The sequence below is a fragment of the Perna viridis genome, chromosome 7 (genome assembly GCF_037379345.1).
Source record: "Perna viridis isolate PV_CMFRI_1.1 ecotype Kerala chromosome 7, ASM3737934v1, whole genome shotgun sequence".
Lineage (NCBI taxonomy): Eukaryota > Metazoa > Mollusca > Bivalvia > Mytilida > Mytilidae > Perna > Perna viridis.
Window position 1 is genome coordinate 24600975 of NC_142451.1, and position 17748 is coordinate 24618722.

Sequence of the window (17748 nt, forward strand, 5' to 3'; positions counted from 1 at the left end):
TTGCTATTTTATAATTAGATTTAACCGAGTAACGTTTTAAATTGCGTATAATTCCACTTGATGCCATGATTTTGGTTTTGTTCGAGTTACTTAATTTAAAGAAGTGCCTGGTGGTACAAAATGTATGCTTATATTTGTTTGTCGATAATACTAATTCTGAAATAACCTCTTCTTTCTGAACTTTTGTATAACCCTACTTTGTGGAAGAGTAATCAAGGGAATCAAGGTTATAGCGGTAATCATAAGAATGTAATCCAGGGACAAAGACCAGACATGGAAAACTGACATACACAACAAAGAATACAAAGTAACTAAATCATAAAGACAAAGCAATAAAAGCAAATAAAGAACTCGGACTCCACTAAAAACTGGGAGCATAGACCAGGTGCACCGGTAGGGTAAGTGTCCTCTCTTTGCTATTCTAGAAACACCACCGAATTGCTCATAAAAAGTCAAGTCCAGGGTAGACAAACGAGGAAAAGAAAACTGTGACACGTTGAACAAATCAGTATTCATGGGTAGATGGATACACCGTAACGATCTACGAGTTCGTGAAAACGACCATAAAACTTCTGTAGTGATGACATCAATGTTGTAGCAACATAGCCCTGTTACATAGGCCTATTTATTAGAATTCTAGCGCTATACAAAATGTCTGCATAGTTTCGGCAAACTCTGGTATAATGTATTAGTTGTGATATGATCACTCCATACGAAGGTGCTGAAGGGATGTTGCCACAAATGAAAGGAAAGTTGACAATTCTGAATGAAAAGTCATCACGTTTGTCGTAAAGTTTGGTACTTTTTCTTTACCATCGATTTCTAAGTGTGGGTCAAAACATGAGGATGATTTCACATTGTCTGTAGTATCCTTTATCTCAAGTTCTTTGAGGGTAGATGCGATGTATCAAATCCCCAAAATTATTATTGTTCAAAGATAATACGTCATCTATATAGCGGAAACTGAGATTAAAGGATCTAGCTAAGCGATATTTTCTCTTTCGAATCAGTTCAGCTATTCACACTTTCTTTCCCTACGAAGGTATATATAAAGTAATCATGATGTCAGACCGTCACTCGGCAACTTTTTTGTATCAGTGTCCGTTTCCTTTATAACTAATTATCATAGTCAATTGATTTTATTTAGGTATGTCATATCATGGGATTGGAATTTTGACTTAAGTGACCTGTTCAACTTCAATATATCTATATATGGTTACTGAATTTGGAAACCGGGGTATCCTTCAGTGAGCTTTTCTCAGTATTTCCTATTTTTATCTTTTTATCATCATGAATATCTCGAGCTCTCGGCATGGTTATTTTAGTTAAATAACCTCCTTTACATTGAAAAGTTACATACTTCTTAAATGTGTCTTAATTGAAATTGTTTGACTACTATATGATATTTTACAAATAACAACAAATATTATGGTTTTTCGATGCAATTTAATATAGTTTTGTTAAATCGGATCAGTCTAGGAATCTTTTGTGCTAAGTAACAATGTTGTTGGAGATAGATCGTTGGTTGATTTCAGCTTCTACAAAGAAAGAGTAAGCAAATCTTTAAACGAAGGACGCCGGCATAATGACTGGTTTCATCACATCAAATAACAAAATTACCAATATGATATTTAATTCATATTACATGTATTCTAAATTATGATATTCCGATTCTAGAAGTGTCCTGCAATCTTCTATATGCTAACTTTAGATCCTTCTGGTGATATATTTCATATATTAATATTATAACAACTTTTCAAAACATTTAGTAATATTCGTTTTAGAACAAAACACATTTGTGTATAGACAAAATGAATAATTTTAGACTCCGAATTTAAAGTTAGAAAAGATCTCAAATTTATATGTTACAACTGTAATAAAATGATAGTGCATCATAATCCTCTAAAGGCTAATTGGTAACAAAAACCATAGAAATATTTAATGTCATGATTATGTATGGATGTGATGTTATGTTTATATATGCCAAGCCGCATTTAAAAATAAAATATCTATCTATCTATTACCTGTATGTGTTACATAAGAGATAAAACATATTACAGATTTTTTTATCGTGAATTCAGCTACCAGTATAACCTTATCTTTATATTCTTAATAACAGTTATGTAACTTAAATCAGTTTGCAACGATTGTATGCTATCATATTTACGAGTTAAGAATGTTAGATTATCAAGTACAATTACCTGTTTGCATACAGGCATCACACTTGCAGCCAGCAATTACAGGTACTCTAGCTTGGTAGAGTTGCTTTTGTCCTGGAGGTCCACATAACATGTCAACAGTCTGCATCCCCCTAACAGTACCTATACAACATTTACATGTCTGTTCCATGCCATTAGAGGTATCAGAGAAGTCATCAATGCCCATTAATATCGGTATGGAGCTACTGTTACCACAGCTACCAGAGCAGTATGTGATGTTAATCTCGTCAGTTGTTTCACAGTTACCACGTCTCATTACTCTCTTTTCTGTCTTCATTGAGCAAGTAGCTGAGGAATATATAGGATTATGTTATTATTAACAGAATTCGGTAGTGTACAATTATATTTTATGATTACATTAATGCTTGAAAATTTTATGCACACGATAATACAATTCATGTGATTATCGACATTTATATTGACATTATTCGCATTTGATGCAATTTGCAAAAATACAGAACAATTGAATTAAAACAGAGCAAAGTACTCCTTTGTCATTTTTAAAGGGAATTGATTTAACGGGTTAAAATCCAAAAATGTACTTATTGTAATTGCAACATCAAAACTTACTCTTTTCTGGTATACATTTGGGGCAACATGGGTCTGTTCTAGGATAGGACAACACCTCTCCCTACAATGTTGAATAACATATGTATTACTGTTTGTAACCCTACATCCTCAATGTTAAAAAACATGGATGATATACAAGTTTTGTAAAAAAAAAAATCAAAAATATTATTAGTTGACAACTTAATTATAGGTCTCACTTTTCCTCTTGTTTTTTCATTGTAACACGAGTTTTTGCAACTACTTGATAAAATGTTAAACTGAATTTCATACCTCTTTACATTGTGGGAATTCACATCTCCTATTACAGACAATATCACCACCGACACATTGACAGACTTCACATGCCACATCTGGATTCTTGAAAATCTTGCCAGGCTGAAAGTCAAAGACGGCATGTACAAGTTAGTGCACGAAATACTATTAATATAAACTTTCAGACTGAAATTTACAAGTACAACTTGTTGAAAAATTGAAAGACGGGAAGAAAGTGTAATGGTGAATATACATTAACGCGTTATTTTTTTAGAAAGAAAAGTGCCAACAAATACTGTAAATGTCGTATTCAATACATAAATTTTAGTTCATGAGTTACTTTTAATCCTGGATCTTTTAATGTTTAAATGCATCTTCTTTCTGTTACAAAAAAAATAAATAAAAAAAACAAAACAAAACAAAACAAAACGAAATCAAATAAAAAAAAAAAAACGAAAGCATTAAAATGAGATTGTACCTGAATAGGTTCATCAGGACTGTCAGGGTGATAGCAAACAGAACATTCCTCGTTTGTTACACAATCTCCATTCTTATCTTCAAAGTAACCGTCATCACAGACACATCCTGGAATAATTTCCTCACAGTCCTCTACTGGTAATGATGTGTATCTGTTCAGACATGTTGTTTTACAATGGGAGTGGTTACTCCATTTCTGGTGGTCTTTATCGCACACTGTAACAGAGGATTTGAAATGTATTTCTAACAGAAAAAAGACAATATCATAGGTTGTGAATTTAACACAAGATAGATAAAAAACTAAACTATCAAGACAGGACAAATAGAGATTGGATCATAAAATACAACACGAGATAAATAGCAGCCATTGCAATGTACAAAATGTAATCCTTTTTCATAAATATTTATACATAAATCATGAATTCCAATTATTTTATATTAAACTAATGATACTTCTGAATACATCAGTAATAGATTAAATATGCAAAAATACATACAGCAGTCATCAAGATAACAATCTCTTTCTTCTACTTGTGTTTGTTCACACTCAATATAGTCACTTGGTACTGTTAAGTCTCGCTTTCTCTGTGACAGTCCAATACCACATTCCTGGTCACACTCTGTCCATTCCGTCCACTCAGTGTACTCACAACCACCTATAATCAAACATAATAACAGTACATTTACATATTTCAGTTTCGGGAAGACAACTATAAATGACGTGAATGAGAGCATAGGGTAAGATAGGGTAAGCGCCCTCTGCTTTTCTAGAAACACCCGCCGAGTTGCTCATAAAAAGTCAAGTCCGGGGTAGACGAAAGAGGAAAGGAAAACTATGACACGTTGGACAGTGTTCAAAGCTACAGTAGGTTTAGTTCACTACCCGGTAATTAAGTTGAATTTAGTTTTGGTAACAGGTTTGTTTATGTCTATTTGTAGAATTTAAAAATGAATCTACAAATAAATGATAACAACAATTTTTAACACCTAAAGTATACATACATTCTCCAAGACTACAGGGTTTAACTTCTGTGACATCAGTGCCAGGACAGGCATACTCTTCAGTTGGATCCACAAAGAATCGTGTTCTGACAGATTCTCCATTATCACATGAAGCAGAGCATTCACTCCAATCTGACCAGTCTGTAGTCTCACAACCTATCAAAATATTAGTAAGTATTTTTTATACTGATAACGCCCTCGATTCACTATGTAATGGAAGCAGAATGCATAGCATGTAATATAAAAACTTTCGTTTTCATCGAAAATACATGTACTAAAGTAGGATCATTGCGGCGGTGGTTTCCAACTTTACAGTTTTTCCCTTGATATTGCTATTTGTTATAAGGATTCTCCTTCTTCACCATTCCTTTTGACTATTGCATAGCGCTTATCAATTGCGGAAATTTTGTTATAACCATTCGTAGACAAAGTTACGGGCTTCATTTAACGGAAAAGGTATCATGGCTAAATTGCATACTGTTATGTAAACTACTTTTGTTACCCATGTTTACCTTTGTGTGCACAAAACAAACTTACACCGACAATTTAATTGCCACTATGGAAACGGGAGGTTTGGTAATCCAAAGACACTTGGTTTAACTATTTTTCCGGTTTCTCCTAAATTTTGCTAATTTGTACAATTTTGTAAACTGCTCGATTTGTAGTAATGCGATCGTTAATTCAATTCTGTTATTACCTTTATTGACTTATCTATCATCAACAAGAAAATACTAAAAATACAATATGACTATTTGACTTACATGGAAGTCCAGTATTGCATTCCTCAACTTCTTCATTCTTGCCCTCACATTCCTGTCCATTACAAAGAGGAAGAGGGTCGTTACACAATCTGGTTCTAGACCTGATACCACCAGTACAACTGCTACTACAGGTTGACCATTCCGTCCACTCAGACCAAGAGCCATTCACTGAATAGAAAATGTAATAAAGCTCATACCATTCTAAATCTCATTATCTCTTTCAAAATTGATTTCTAAACAGATAGAACAAAAACATTTAAACGTTGTTCAGCAAACCAAACTGACAGATGAAAAAGTAATATAATATTTCGTTCTGTCTTGCATGCATTAGTAGAATCTTAATGATAAATGACAACTTACCGTTTGCCATTGGGTCTGGTACACAGTATGAACTATGGGTTGAATCACAGTAGCTGTAATAAATTTTGATATATCTCTATGATCTCCAACTATGAGTCCAACTATTAATTTGAATATCGTACGTAATGTCAAAAGTGTTGAATGTTAAATTATTGAAATCTTTGATAGCCATTATCTATCATTAAAGAAAAAAATACAAAATTAAAAGGAATTTAAACAAGCCAAAACAAATATTTGCTTGTGTTTCTAGGTAATACTAAGAATACATGTGAAAGTTCTAGTATCTTATTTCATATATATTTCATAGAAATCATGTAAAAACAGATCTAGAGAATAAAGACATTTCTGATATTTCTGAAAGTTCTAGAATCCATTATAACGATTTATTTCCCAAACGTATATAATTACAAACCATTTAGTGCATCCATTATCTCTAACATCAACAAGATCCCCAACACTGAATTCTTCATCATTGTAGACACAATCTATACACTCATCTGGTAGTGGTGTGGCTGGTTTACATTCCTGGCTCATCTTGTCATCTCCACATTGATTAGGATCTCCGGTAATCAACTCCCTGGAACAAAAAATCAGTTATATCATAAGCCATTGTTTTAACTATTGCTTAAATGATGACCGCATACTATGGTTTCATCATTTACCATTATTAAAAAAATTGGTGATCACCAATTTTGTTTCCCCTTTCCCCTATCATACTCGGCCAGGGGACCAAAGGTTATTTTTCAGTATTCCCCTTGATGTGGTGACCAACAACACAACTTATTTTTTAGTGTAAAATTATTAATATACTAGTATTACAAAAATATATGGACAAATAAGATTTTAGCGAGTAATCACTCCATAAGGGGAACATTTTAAGTAATAAAAGTAATATGCAGGAAAAAATGCCGATGGTATGACGAGTATAAACATAAACTGAATTTGAATCAAAATATTTCCTTCTATAAAAACCCACCTGTATCTGTTCTCTACACCATCTTTACAGGTCTCACTACACTCTCCCCAGTGGCCCCATTCTGTCCATTCACAACCTGTAATATTATCATTTCAATGTTACTAGTAATAAACATTGTAACAAAAACATATATATTATCTAAGCTTCCTAAATAAATAAAAAAGCATATATACGAAATACAAAATACAAAACTGTGTGTTGAAACTCATGTTTTTATTATTCGTTAAAGTTTGAACTAAATAATTTTGAGCTATTATTCGGTAATTGTTTTAACATGAATGACGAAATTGTAATATCTTTTCAGATATTAGTACAACAGTAAACTTACAATCAGGCTTAATGCTGCATGTAAATGTCAGACCTTCTGTGCAAATGCTGAAATGGGAAAGAAAAAAAAAATAAGTATCTTAACTCAAAAGAGATTATAACTACATAGACCATTTCCACCCCCCCCCCCAAACCCAAACAAAAAGAATATTACGCAACATATCTCCATTTCAAAATATTGTATTGGTACAAACAGCACTGCCCTATTTTTACTACATTTTGTTAAACAAAGAACTACAGTACAAATGAAAGGGAATTCAATATTAAAGTGGACATTTTAACTTTTTAACTTGTTTCCAAAAAATATACGTAAGAGTACCCTCCATCCGTTTTGCATACATGACGCTTTTACTATTAGTATAGGATTTGAATTCATTTTGGTTTCTATGTGTTTCATTTGTCTCTGTCTCTTTGTTCTATTTTTCTCTAGAGTTGTTAAACATCGTTTTTACCTCAATTTTCTTTGAGAGATATTTTTTCCTATTTATAGTAGATACAAAGGTAAAAATAATATACATAATATTTTAAGTACCAGTCCACATAAAATTCAGACACTGCCAATGGTAAAGTAATTCATGGTGTACAAAATCCACCAAATAAATGATGTTTATTCAGTCTACATATGTTATATTTCCTCATAACAATCATAATTTCTGTATTCAGATCTGTACTTTTGAGAAAATCATACATTTATCTCCCACTAAAATTAACCAAATCAAACCAAATGAAGAACGAAAACTCTTGCAAAGTGCCAATTTTATGTACAATCTATATAATTGTTATATCAAAAGCGCAACACCCAAATGAAAAACTAAAACTTGTTATGTGATCAGTAATTGAATTCGGTGAGTTTTTGAAATGCATGAATCACCTCCTGTCTGATTTTTATAAAGACTGCTACTTAAACCAAACGTCAACTGACCATTCTTCACAACCAGATTTCATGTAACCCATTCCAGGATCAACAGTTGTACCGTCCTCCTTGAAACATTTCTGACACTCATGTATTGGGATGCAGATTCCACTTTCTTCATCCATGACAAATCCATCATCACATCCACAATAGGGTTCAATCGTGTCGGGAATGACACAGTTATCTGGGTACTGAGCAGTATAACAGGTCAACTCACAGCTAGGCTCAGTGATCCAAACAAGTGGGTGTTTACAAACTGGAAATAGTAAGTCATGTTAAAAAAGCTCTCAACTACAACTGTTATAAAAATATGCACTACAACACAGTACAAAATACAATATTTTCTTTTGATTGCAAACAGAAGATGTTTCTTTAAAATGAAATATATTTTCCCGAAATATTCTTCAGGATACGTAGTAAATGAGGAACCCTTAAGTCAGAAACTAGTATGGCAAGATTAAAAAGTTTGTAGTGTACAAACTCACTTGGTGCAATGCAATTCTGTCCACATGGTTCAACTTCTAGAGGTGACTCTCCAGGACATTCTCTTTCTCGACTTCTTGTACCTTCCATACATGGATCAGGAGAATTACACTCGCTCCATTCACTCCACTGTTCACACACTGGTGTAGTAGCTGCAAACAGTTAACATTGTAAACCATTTTAAGTTTGCTTATATGCAACATTAGCTCTTAATATAGTAAAACCTGTTTCTTACTAAAAAAAATGGTTGGGTTTAACCAAGGTTCTAAATACATTTAAATTGATATAAAGGGACTTTCAGAAATGTCTGGTTTATACAATTGTTTTGATGTGTAGGGTTAAAAGTGTCAAGTTTATAAACAAAATTGATTTGGATGTTTAGGGTTGAAATTTTCTGGTTTAAACAATATTTGTTTTGTTTAGGACTAAATTGTCTGGTTTATATAATTTTTGTAATGTTTAGGACTAAAAGTGTCTGGCTTATACAGTTTTTGGATGTTTGAGTTTAAATTGTGTGGTTTATATTGGAATACTTCAGGTTAAAAGTCACTGCTTTGAACAATTTTTCGGATTTCTATGGTTCGCCTAAGAAAGGTCTCACTGTATATGAATAAGTAATAAAAAAATGAATCAACATTTAATTTGTTTAAATTACTACAGTTAGCATTTAACTTCGTGTTAAAAACTGTAATAAAGATATCGTGTATGAATATAAGAGACTATAGATAGCGTCCTTTCATTTTGATCACGTGATTAATTTTCATATCACTTACTGGTTAAAACACAAGGTTGAATGTTACAGTCCTCTTTCTCAAGGATATCATCAGCACATATATTAGGATTGGTGATTGTCAACTTGACTCTCTCCCTTGTTCTTGATCCTACATCGCATTCCTTACTACATGATGTCCATTCACTCCATTCGGTGTATTTGCATTCTGTATAATATAACCATATTTAGTTTAAAAAAGACGCCAAATTAAAATAAACTAATATTTTAATCTATTCGGGAATAACATTTTCCATCTAAAAATGCAGGCGAAATGAAAAAAAAGTGGTATTTGTTGAGAAAAATCATCATTCGTTGCTGCAGTAAAATAATTATTGGAATTTAAATATATTTGCAAATATTTATATCTGAAATTGGACTCACCTTCGCACTGTCCGATGTCACAAGAAATACTGCCGTCAATATTGCATGTACTAAAATTTAAAGGAAAATGTTATTCAATACCTAAACGCTGTAATACCTTTTTCAAGACATATCTTATCTAATTTATTTTGATTAAAACAATAATTTAAAGATATTCGATATATAATGACTTGGTAACAAAATACATTTAGGTAAGCATCTCTTGCTGATTTCAAAATAATACTTACACTTCCATTAACCATTGCAATATAATCAATTTTCCATTTAATTAACAGTGAAAAAACTTTCTGCCAACAACACCAAAAAAAAAAAATGCCCACTATTTAATACCCCACTCTACCATTTGATCACATGCACTTTTTGACCACTATATTGATTTGGATCAACAACTGATATAGGAGGCGCACTATCGGAATATATAATGTAGGTTTTGTGAAAGTTTCATTCAATTCCATTCAGTGGTACATGAGGAGTAACGAATAAGAAATGGATACCATATGTCCCCATATTCACAAATGACAAAGTCCATGTTTTGCTATGTGAAACCCCCAAGTTTTTTCGGATCAAAATTTGAAATAGAATGTGCACTATGAGATGATGCAAAGAAGATTCTGTGAAAGTTTCACTCTATTCCATTCAGTGGTATAGGAGAAGTAACAGATAAGATTAAGGCCCCCTGTGTGACGGAAAGAAGGACAGACGGACAAATCCGATCACTATATGCCCCCCACATTGCGAGTGTGGATATGATAAATCACCATATATTAGACCATGACTTAACAATGTTGAGGAGTTTTAAATTAGTTTATTGTGCCTTAAGTATTCAATTTACCATGTGCTACATCCAATGTAGACAACAACACCTTCTTCCAACAGAGAGTCGATCTGCACGATTTCACTTTGGCTTGTCAAACCTGGTTGTCCATCCTCTTCTTTATAACCGACGATATCTATCTGTTCATATCCAAAATTGTCTTTGAATACTTCCTGTGTAAATTCACAGTACATAGCTGAAAGAAAGTATTTGATTTTTCGTTAACAATGTCACCATTAGGATATCAATTACAAGTGTGTTGTTATAATTCAATTTTGCAGCGAGTAACATTGTAAACTTTAAAGAATAGAGTTGGTCTCCCGAATATTGAATGACCTGATAACATGTCTTAGGAAATTAACTTGACAATTAACAAGGAGATTTTAAAATTTCTACCATTTCATTTGTATTCTAATCTAAGTTTGAAATACATTTAAAATCTTGTAAATTGCAAAGTTAACTATCTAAGGAAGTACAGCAACGGATTGCCGTTTACTGAAGGGAAGTTCTATTTCCTGAAGTTAAATATAGTACTTGATGTAATGGGTATATTGGTAAACTTTCGTACCATAAGAAGGAGAATGATTTAATTACTGACGCCATTTATTTCTTTCGATGGTCTCTTACAACAATTATTTACTTACCTGCCGTAAAGCAACTCCTTACGTAAAGTAGAACAAATCTTTACGAACCTGCCATATGATAATTCTTTACGTACATATCGTAAAAGAGTAATCAATGTAACCAAGGTTATAGCGGTAATCAAAAGAATGTAATCCAGGGACAAAGACCAGACATGGAAAACAGACATACACAACAAAGAACATAGAATAACTAAAATCATACACAACAAAGAACATAGAGTAACTAAAATCATAAACAACAAAGAACATAGAGTAACTAAAATCATACATACAAAGTAACAAAAGCAAATGAACAACTCGGACTCCACTGAAAACTGGGACGTGGACCAGGTGCACCGGTCCATGCTCCCATATTTTGTTAAAAACAACTCCTTACTTACCTTTTGTAGTACTTGCTGTAGTTGTACCTTCAGTTGTTTGTGTTGGAGTTTCTTCTGAAAATATATGTACATGTAATTTTTACTTAAATATTTGTTTTCAAATATATATTTTTACACATCTCACTATACCATTACAGTCAAACATTCAATGTGCCAATCCAAAAGGAAACGAACATCGTTTATTTGCTTACTTTTTTATAAAAGGAAACGGAGACATAACAAAAGTAAGAGTTCCAAATGTATGTCGATGTCTAGTGCATATTCTTAGATATACTTACCTTTCGGATGAATACAGGCAATAACCTCCAGATCAGCTACAATTGGAGGTTCACCCCTTTGTGAATTGGACAGGTTAATCTCTATTTTTGTACCTTCAGCTCCATCAAACAACAAAACAACAGTCTCTGTGTCAACTGATTCTGGTTCGGTCTTAAATGGAGAATTTCAATTGAAGCAAGAAATGAAACATGTTTCTATAAATTAGGTACTGATCAATCGTAAATTACAATGCGCAACATTTTTCGTCCTACCTCGTCTAATATACCGGTATATCGGATTTGCAGATAAAGGAAGACAAAAAAGCAAAGCAGCCTTTCCTATATGATTTGTTATACCTGAGAATAAAAACAGACAGTTGAATTGTAACAGTAACGTTTTTGAACATAAAACGAAAGTATTTTTAATATTGGGTTTTCTACCACAGAACAATTTTACGTAAGACCTACCTATACATATACTTTGTTTTAAAATCTGTATATAATTGGAACATGATCTGACTTAATCCCCTCAAAGCATTTGCAAAGAGAACGTACCGTTACTGACTTAACAAATTGTCCGTCATCATCATTGAGAACAGCATCAATTTTCTTTACATTAGTGACAGTCATGACAACTTGGTACACTTTAGGACTGTCATCAATGTCTCTCAATGTCAATACTATCTCTGGTGTTCTAGTTTCGGCTACCCAACCATCAGAACTGAAAACGTCATCGGTCTTGGATCCAGGGGCACTATCAGTAGTAGAAACCAAGATCATCTCTGGTGTCAATTCATTTAGGTTCGTCTTCATGCACTCTGAAAAATGATTTGAAATAAACTATTGAATAAACTACACATAGAAATAAAATTTATATATTGCGATTTCAAGTGGTGTTCTTATCTTTGTGTACAATTCAGTTCCTTTATGACTTGCGTGACGTCTGTTGTCTTTTCGTTTGGCACTCCGGTCGCCATTTTTGTACGCACTTTTTTACCGCACTTGCCAATTCAGTATTTCGTTTACTTAAATGTGTCAATTGAGAGTAAGTGATTACATGTTTATAACCTCAAGGGAGAATATGATGTATGTACAATGTACTAACATGAAATTATAATATTCTACAAAAAACAGACATATTCATCACTTCCAAAATGAACGATAAAGAGTTATTGTAATTCAGCAAGTTATGAATTTGCCCTTGACCGAGCATAACGGTTTATAATCTGCATTGAGTGAAAGCTAATACGGCTCCGAATCTATAGGTCACCAGAAAAGGTGTAAATGTAGCTGTTGAACATTTTATAGGTCCCATCAGTAATTAAGCTCATTATATTCCCTATGTTCATGATAATAACGACTCAAATGATGCAAATTTCTCTTAGGTACACATTATATAATCAGATATAAAATGGCATATATTTACTGTGTACAACATGGTTATATTATGCAGATTGTATCATTCAATAATACATCAATATCCTATTAAAATGCAATTAAATAAGTAAACAAAATACAGTTTGGCGTTAAGGGCAGTACACCAATGCTTCCGATATACATGGAACTGTAATCGATCAATACACATATTTCATTACAATCAATGCATAAATTCATAATTCTGGGCCTCTGTCGCCGAGTCTTTGTCTAAAAGTGTACAGAGAAAGAACATTCATTGTGTACCTTAGGTAAAGGTAGCAAGGAATGAAATTTATATACCATTATAATGAATTCATCTTTTGAGATACTAACCAGTTGTAGTGCTTATTGGTAACCTGGTTGTTGTATGTTCCATGGTAGAAAGTGTTGTGGACTGTGGACTTGTCGGATACACTGTGAAAAAAAATGAACAAATGACTGTGGTCAGATCAGTACATAGACCTACTTAAAGAAAATGCAATTTTCTATTTTTTTTTATTTGTCATTCTGAAAGGATTCGCCGATAATTATCTGTCATTATGCTTAATGAAATGATGAGCAAACTCTTAAACTGGATTTCGTGAAAGATGTTAAAAGACATTGCATATGCGAGCTTAACTCATTTGAATTTTAAAAAAAAACGGACTACCCAACTTCATTACATCCAAAACCAAGTTTTAATAAAGCAAATCCATTAATAAATGTTGTTCAACCTTAATATAACATTTCATACATATTGCCGTAAAAACATATTTTCCTTGAACAGATTTGCGAGAGGCTGGATTTACAACATTGGATACACTAGGTTTTTTAAGCAGTAATTTGTTGACAGAGTATTCACTTTAGACACTGATGTTTATTAATGTTGATTATAGATCCACCTATCTTTAATTAAGGTAAGACGGAAAATACGAGATTGTCAAAAGAAAAAAAAAAGAGAAGAAACAAACAAGAAAAAGTCTCCCTTAAAAGTTCCAACATTGTTCAGATTTTGTTGGTGTAATATTTTTAATGTGTAATGTTTCTTTAAAAGTTAGTAACGCATTTTGAAATAGTCTTTTATTTGAAATAAGACGGATGACCTAGGGTAAGGAACATAACTCTTAAAATCAGCGATATTTTTGTATCATATTCAATTTCACCAAAACCTATCAAGCTTTCGTATGAAACAAAATGAAATCAGTCCTTGTTACCTTGATGTTTACACGAGATTGATATATAATGTTGAATACAAACGTTCTAATGATTTGTAAGAATTGTGTCGCTTGCCCTACCTCCTGAAACTCATCCCTTGTCCGCATCCGTTATACCCCACCCCCCCCCAAACCCCCGCTATGCGTTTCCTTTTTTATTTAGTTCCGAACTGATTTTTTATTATCAAATTAATCCTCTTATTAACAAATCGTACCATAGGTCGTTCCAGCTGAAGTTTTCAATGTGGTACCAGAAGCTGCAATCATAAATGTATCATACTTTATATATACATATCACCGTTTTTAAAAGGGTATTAGGAACACTAACGCATTCAAACGACGGCTAGACAAATACGGGAGTGATTTTCCAATGATGTAAGATTTTATTATGGACTTTAACGTTTACAGCGACAGCAGCGCATTTTAGCGATAAAGAAAAAGAGTCGACTATAGGAGTTGAGAAACATCAAAAGGTAAAAAAATGGAACTTTTTTTCCTTATATTTCAGTTACTTTTAAAATGTTCAATTTGGCAATGAAATAAAAACGATACAAATTTTTAAATATCTATTATTTGTTGTTATTGATATATTGAACTCTAGCTATACAGTTAATTCTAGACTTATTACATAAATATACTACATTTCAAAAATTTTAAAAAAATATTGGACTTACTTGGAGTCTTTTCACAGACTTTAATCTTCAAGTTCTTTACCGACGGTACGACGTTGCCATCAGTAGGAGTAACATAGATTTCCACTCTATCACCAGGAACTGTCCCTTTAGCAATATCTTGGACGTCTACAGTAATTTGTTCATTTGGTTCAACCTAGTGAAAAAGTATTGTTATTTAATAGCTTCCTCACACAATTTATGAGCACAAAGTGAATGTGGTTCATTGCATTTTTTAGAATATTGGAATAAATTTGCATACAAGAAAAATGATATTGTTCACTGTCTTTTTTTTTCAAAGAAAAAATATCTGAAAACCTATTCCATCAACAAAAAGAGAAACAGGAATGAAAATTGCACCTACATTTATTGGTTCATCAAAAACAACATCGTCATCAACAGTAATTTTAATTCGAATCTCTTCCACATTTTCTGGCTCCAGTGAGACTTCCATGACTGGATAAGTCTCAGGAACTGTCAAAGTGACTGACGGGGTATTATCTAATTGTTGTGGCTTCCATCCATCAGGTGTCATTGCATCAAGAGCATCATCGGGGTTACTAGAGCTAAATGCTTCAAAACCAGGCATATCTGATAAATCTGATACCTCATCTATTGGGCATACTGGATATCCTGTAATTACGTTAAAATATTTTTAAAAAATATGAGGTAAGGTTTGCTCTAAGGTACAGTAGACCTAAGTGAAAACAATAGACTACAATGTTAAGCCATCTAGCGGATTTGCCTTTATAAAACGATACTGGATAGTGCATCCAAACCTTTAAACAATAAAAGTCACAATTAAGTGCCAACAGGTGTCTGGTGAATAAAAGAGAGCAGTTACTTATTATGGGATTCTATATGTTATAAAAAATGTTCAACTCTATCAAGGTTTTAACCAACTAGTATAGATGAGATATATATGTTAAGGCTGTTTTATTAGCAAAATGAACTTAAAGAAGATGGACAAATTGATCATGAACTTTCATGAAGTGTTTCTGTTTTCTTTTTGTTTAATTATTTTTGTTTATTCTGGTTTTTTTTTTTGGAAGTCGGCAAAGTAAGACAGAACTTTGAAATAAATTACAGAAGTGACGTATGTCCTCCGCTCACTGGATCCGCTCATGTTGTATATTTGATGTCCAAATTAGGAATTCACATTTTGCCAAAAGGGTACATTTTAATTTTAAAGAAATCACTTGTAGGTGTATAGTACCTTACTTACAAATCACTTGTAGGTGTATAATACCTTACTTACAAATCACTTGTAGGTGTATAGTACCTTACTTACAAATCACTTGTAGGTGTATAGTACCTTACTAACAAATCACTTGTAGGTGTATAGTACCTTACTTACAAATCACTTGTAGGTGTATAATACCTTACTTACAAATCACTTGTAGGTGTATATACCTTACTTAATCTCGATGAACACTTTTATGGTTTTAGTAAAGACAGTCAATTGGCACTACATAATGTTTTGTAACGTTCCTTGGCTTTAAAGTAAAATTTTCATCAATATTTATTTTTGTAAATAAAAGTAAACAGATGTATTAAGTTGTCAAGTACTATTTAGAACTGTATTTAGATAGGTTTCAATATGGTGTTAAGAAGACAGAAAACAAAGGAATCTGAGCAGTAATCAAATGTGTCACCTTTGACCTTACAGGTTAGAAATTTACACATTATTTTGGTAATGTAGCAGCTGATGCAATCAAATCTTGTCTATTCAATTGTATAAGACATGAAATACTTTGATAAAACCAATTAATAGATATAGATATTCGCATCAGATGGATTATAAAAATTACAAATAACGCTATTAAATACTTGTACAATTCTTACCAGTTGTAGTTGGAGGAGTCGTAGATAAAGTGACAGATGTTGATGGCGTCGTCTCACTGACGGTAAAAGGGGGAGTCTCTGTTACTGTGAACCCTGGGGCCGTCGTTGTTACTTCTACAGTTTAAAATAATAATCAAAGACATAACATAGATAAGAATAACTAGTAGAAAAAGTGTACGGCATTAATTGAAATAAAGTATTTCCGTTTGATAAACGGATACAGAACAATCATATCATAATGACCAAAAAAAAAACAAACGTTAATTTAAAGAACGAAAATACGTTAATGTTGTTGATTGAATTTGAATTATGAAGTATCACAAAGGAACCCTGAGTGATTGCAAAACTCTTTTTTTCAAATCCTTTTCATATGACTTCTGTAAGTTAGGACCGAATCTAATTCGTTCCATGAGATTAGCAAATGGGTGCTTCATGTAATGAGATGTATCGTCAAATTTTGTTGTCTCTACCAATGTGAATTTCCTACCACTGAAATCCGTCTTAATTTGAATTACTTTTAAAAGGTCTGCAATACCTGGCAATATATGATTACCTGGTGTTATTGTAGTCGGTGATGTTGATGGCGGTTGAATTGTTGTTGATGCTGTAGTACTACCTGTGGAACTTACTGAAACATAATTAAGAAAACATTACCTTTGTCCAACGATTCATTATTGGGTAAACATCTGAGAATATGCAAGCTTTTGTCGGAAATATGCAAGCTTTGATATGTTTCGTCCCTTTTCAAATCTGAAGTTTTATATTTTTTATGAATCATTAACTTACAAATACAACCTGGGAATTTTTCGCAGAATTTCATTTTCCAGTTAAAAAAAAAACAGGTTTTTCATGTTGTGAAATAGATACAGATCAATTGTCATTTGTAAAGTTCTTAGTTATGATAACTATACAAAATTAACCAAATGATATCAATAAATGTCAAGTATAGTTAACAAATTTTAACAGGAAGATTATTTAAATATCTTAAATCTTAAACAAGAGTTGTTGCAGTTGTTGATGTGGATGGAGGTTGAG

The 17748-nt window shown here is 32.6% G+C and overlaps 1 protein-coding gene across 1 annotated transcript in view; it reads right to left on the bottom strand.

Moving 5' to 3' along the window:
- Window positions 1-1428: 1428 nt before the first annotated feature.
- LOC148611938 (uncharacterized) overlaps window positions 1429-17748 on the bottom strand; it is a 31734-nt gene continuing 15414 nt past the window's right edge. Inside the window, exons 37-62 of the mRNA XM_088595337.1 lie at window positions 17267-17341; window positions 16714-16827; window positions 15233-15501; window positions 14872-15025; window positions 14413-14454; window positions 13338-13418; window positions 12144-12406; window positions 11610-11760; window positions 11332-11385; window positions 10326-10503; window positions 9494-9543; window positions 9114-9278; window positions 8343-8492; window positions 7867-8113; window positions 6946-6992; window positions 6618-6693; window positions 6054-6218; window positions 5642-5694; window positions 5282-5449; window positions 4521-4676; window positions 4016-4174; window positions 3520-3734; window positions 3060-3164; window positions 2790-2850; window positions 2202-2507; window positions 1429-1538 (exon numbers count right to left, since the gene is read on the bottom strand). Of these exons, the coding sequence (XP_088451463.1) occupies window positions 1492-1538; window positions 2202-2507; window positions 2790-2850; window positions 3060-3164; window positions 3520-3734; window positions 4016-4174; window positions 4521-4676; window positions 5282-5449; window positions 5642-5694; window positions 6054-6218; window positions 6618-6693; window positions 6946-6992; window positions 7867-8113; window positions 8343-8492; window positions 9114-9278; window positions 9494-9543; window positions 10326-10503; window positions 11332-11385; window positions 11610-11760; window positions 12144-12406; window positions 13338-13418; window positions 14413-14454; window positions 14872-15025; window positions 15233-15501; window positions 16714-16827; window positions 17267-17341 (3551 nt within the window). The 3' untranslated portion in view covers window positions 1429-1491. The remainder of the gene's footprint in view (window positions 1539-2201; window positions 2508-2789; window positions 2851-3059; window positions 3165-3519; window positions 3735-4015; window positions 4175-4520; window positions 4677-5281; window positions 5450-5641; window positions 5695-6053; window positions 6219-6617; window positions 6694-6945; window positions 6993-7866; window positions 8114-8342; window positions 8493-9113; window positions 9279-9493; window positions 9544-10325; window positions 10504-11331; window positions 11386-11609; window positions 11761-12143; window positions 12407-13337; window positions 13419-14412; window positions 14455-14871; window positions 15026-15232; window positions 15502-16713; window positions 16828-17266; window positions 17342-17748) is intronic.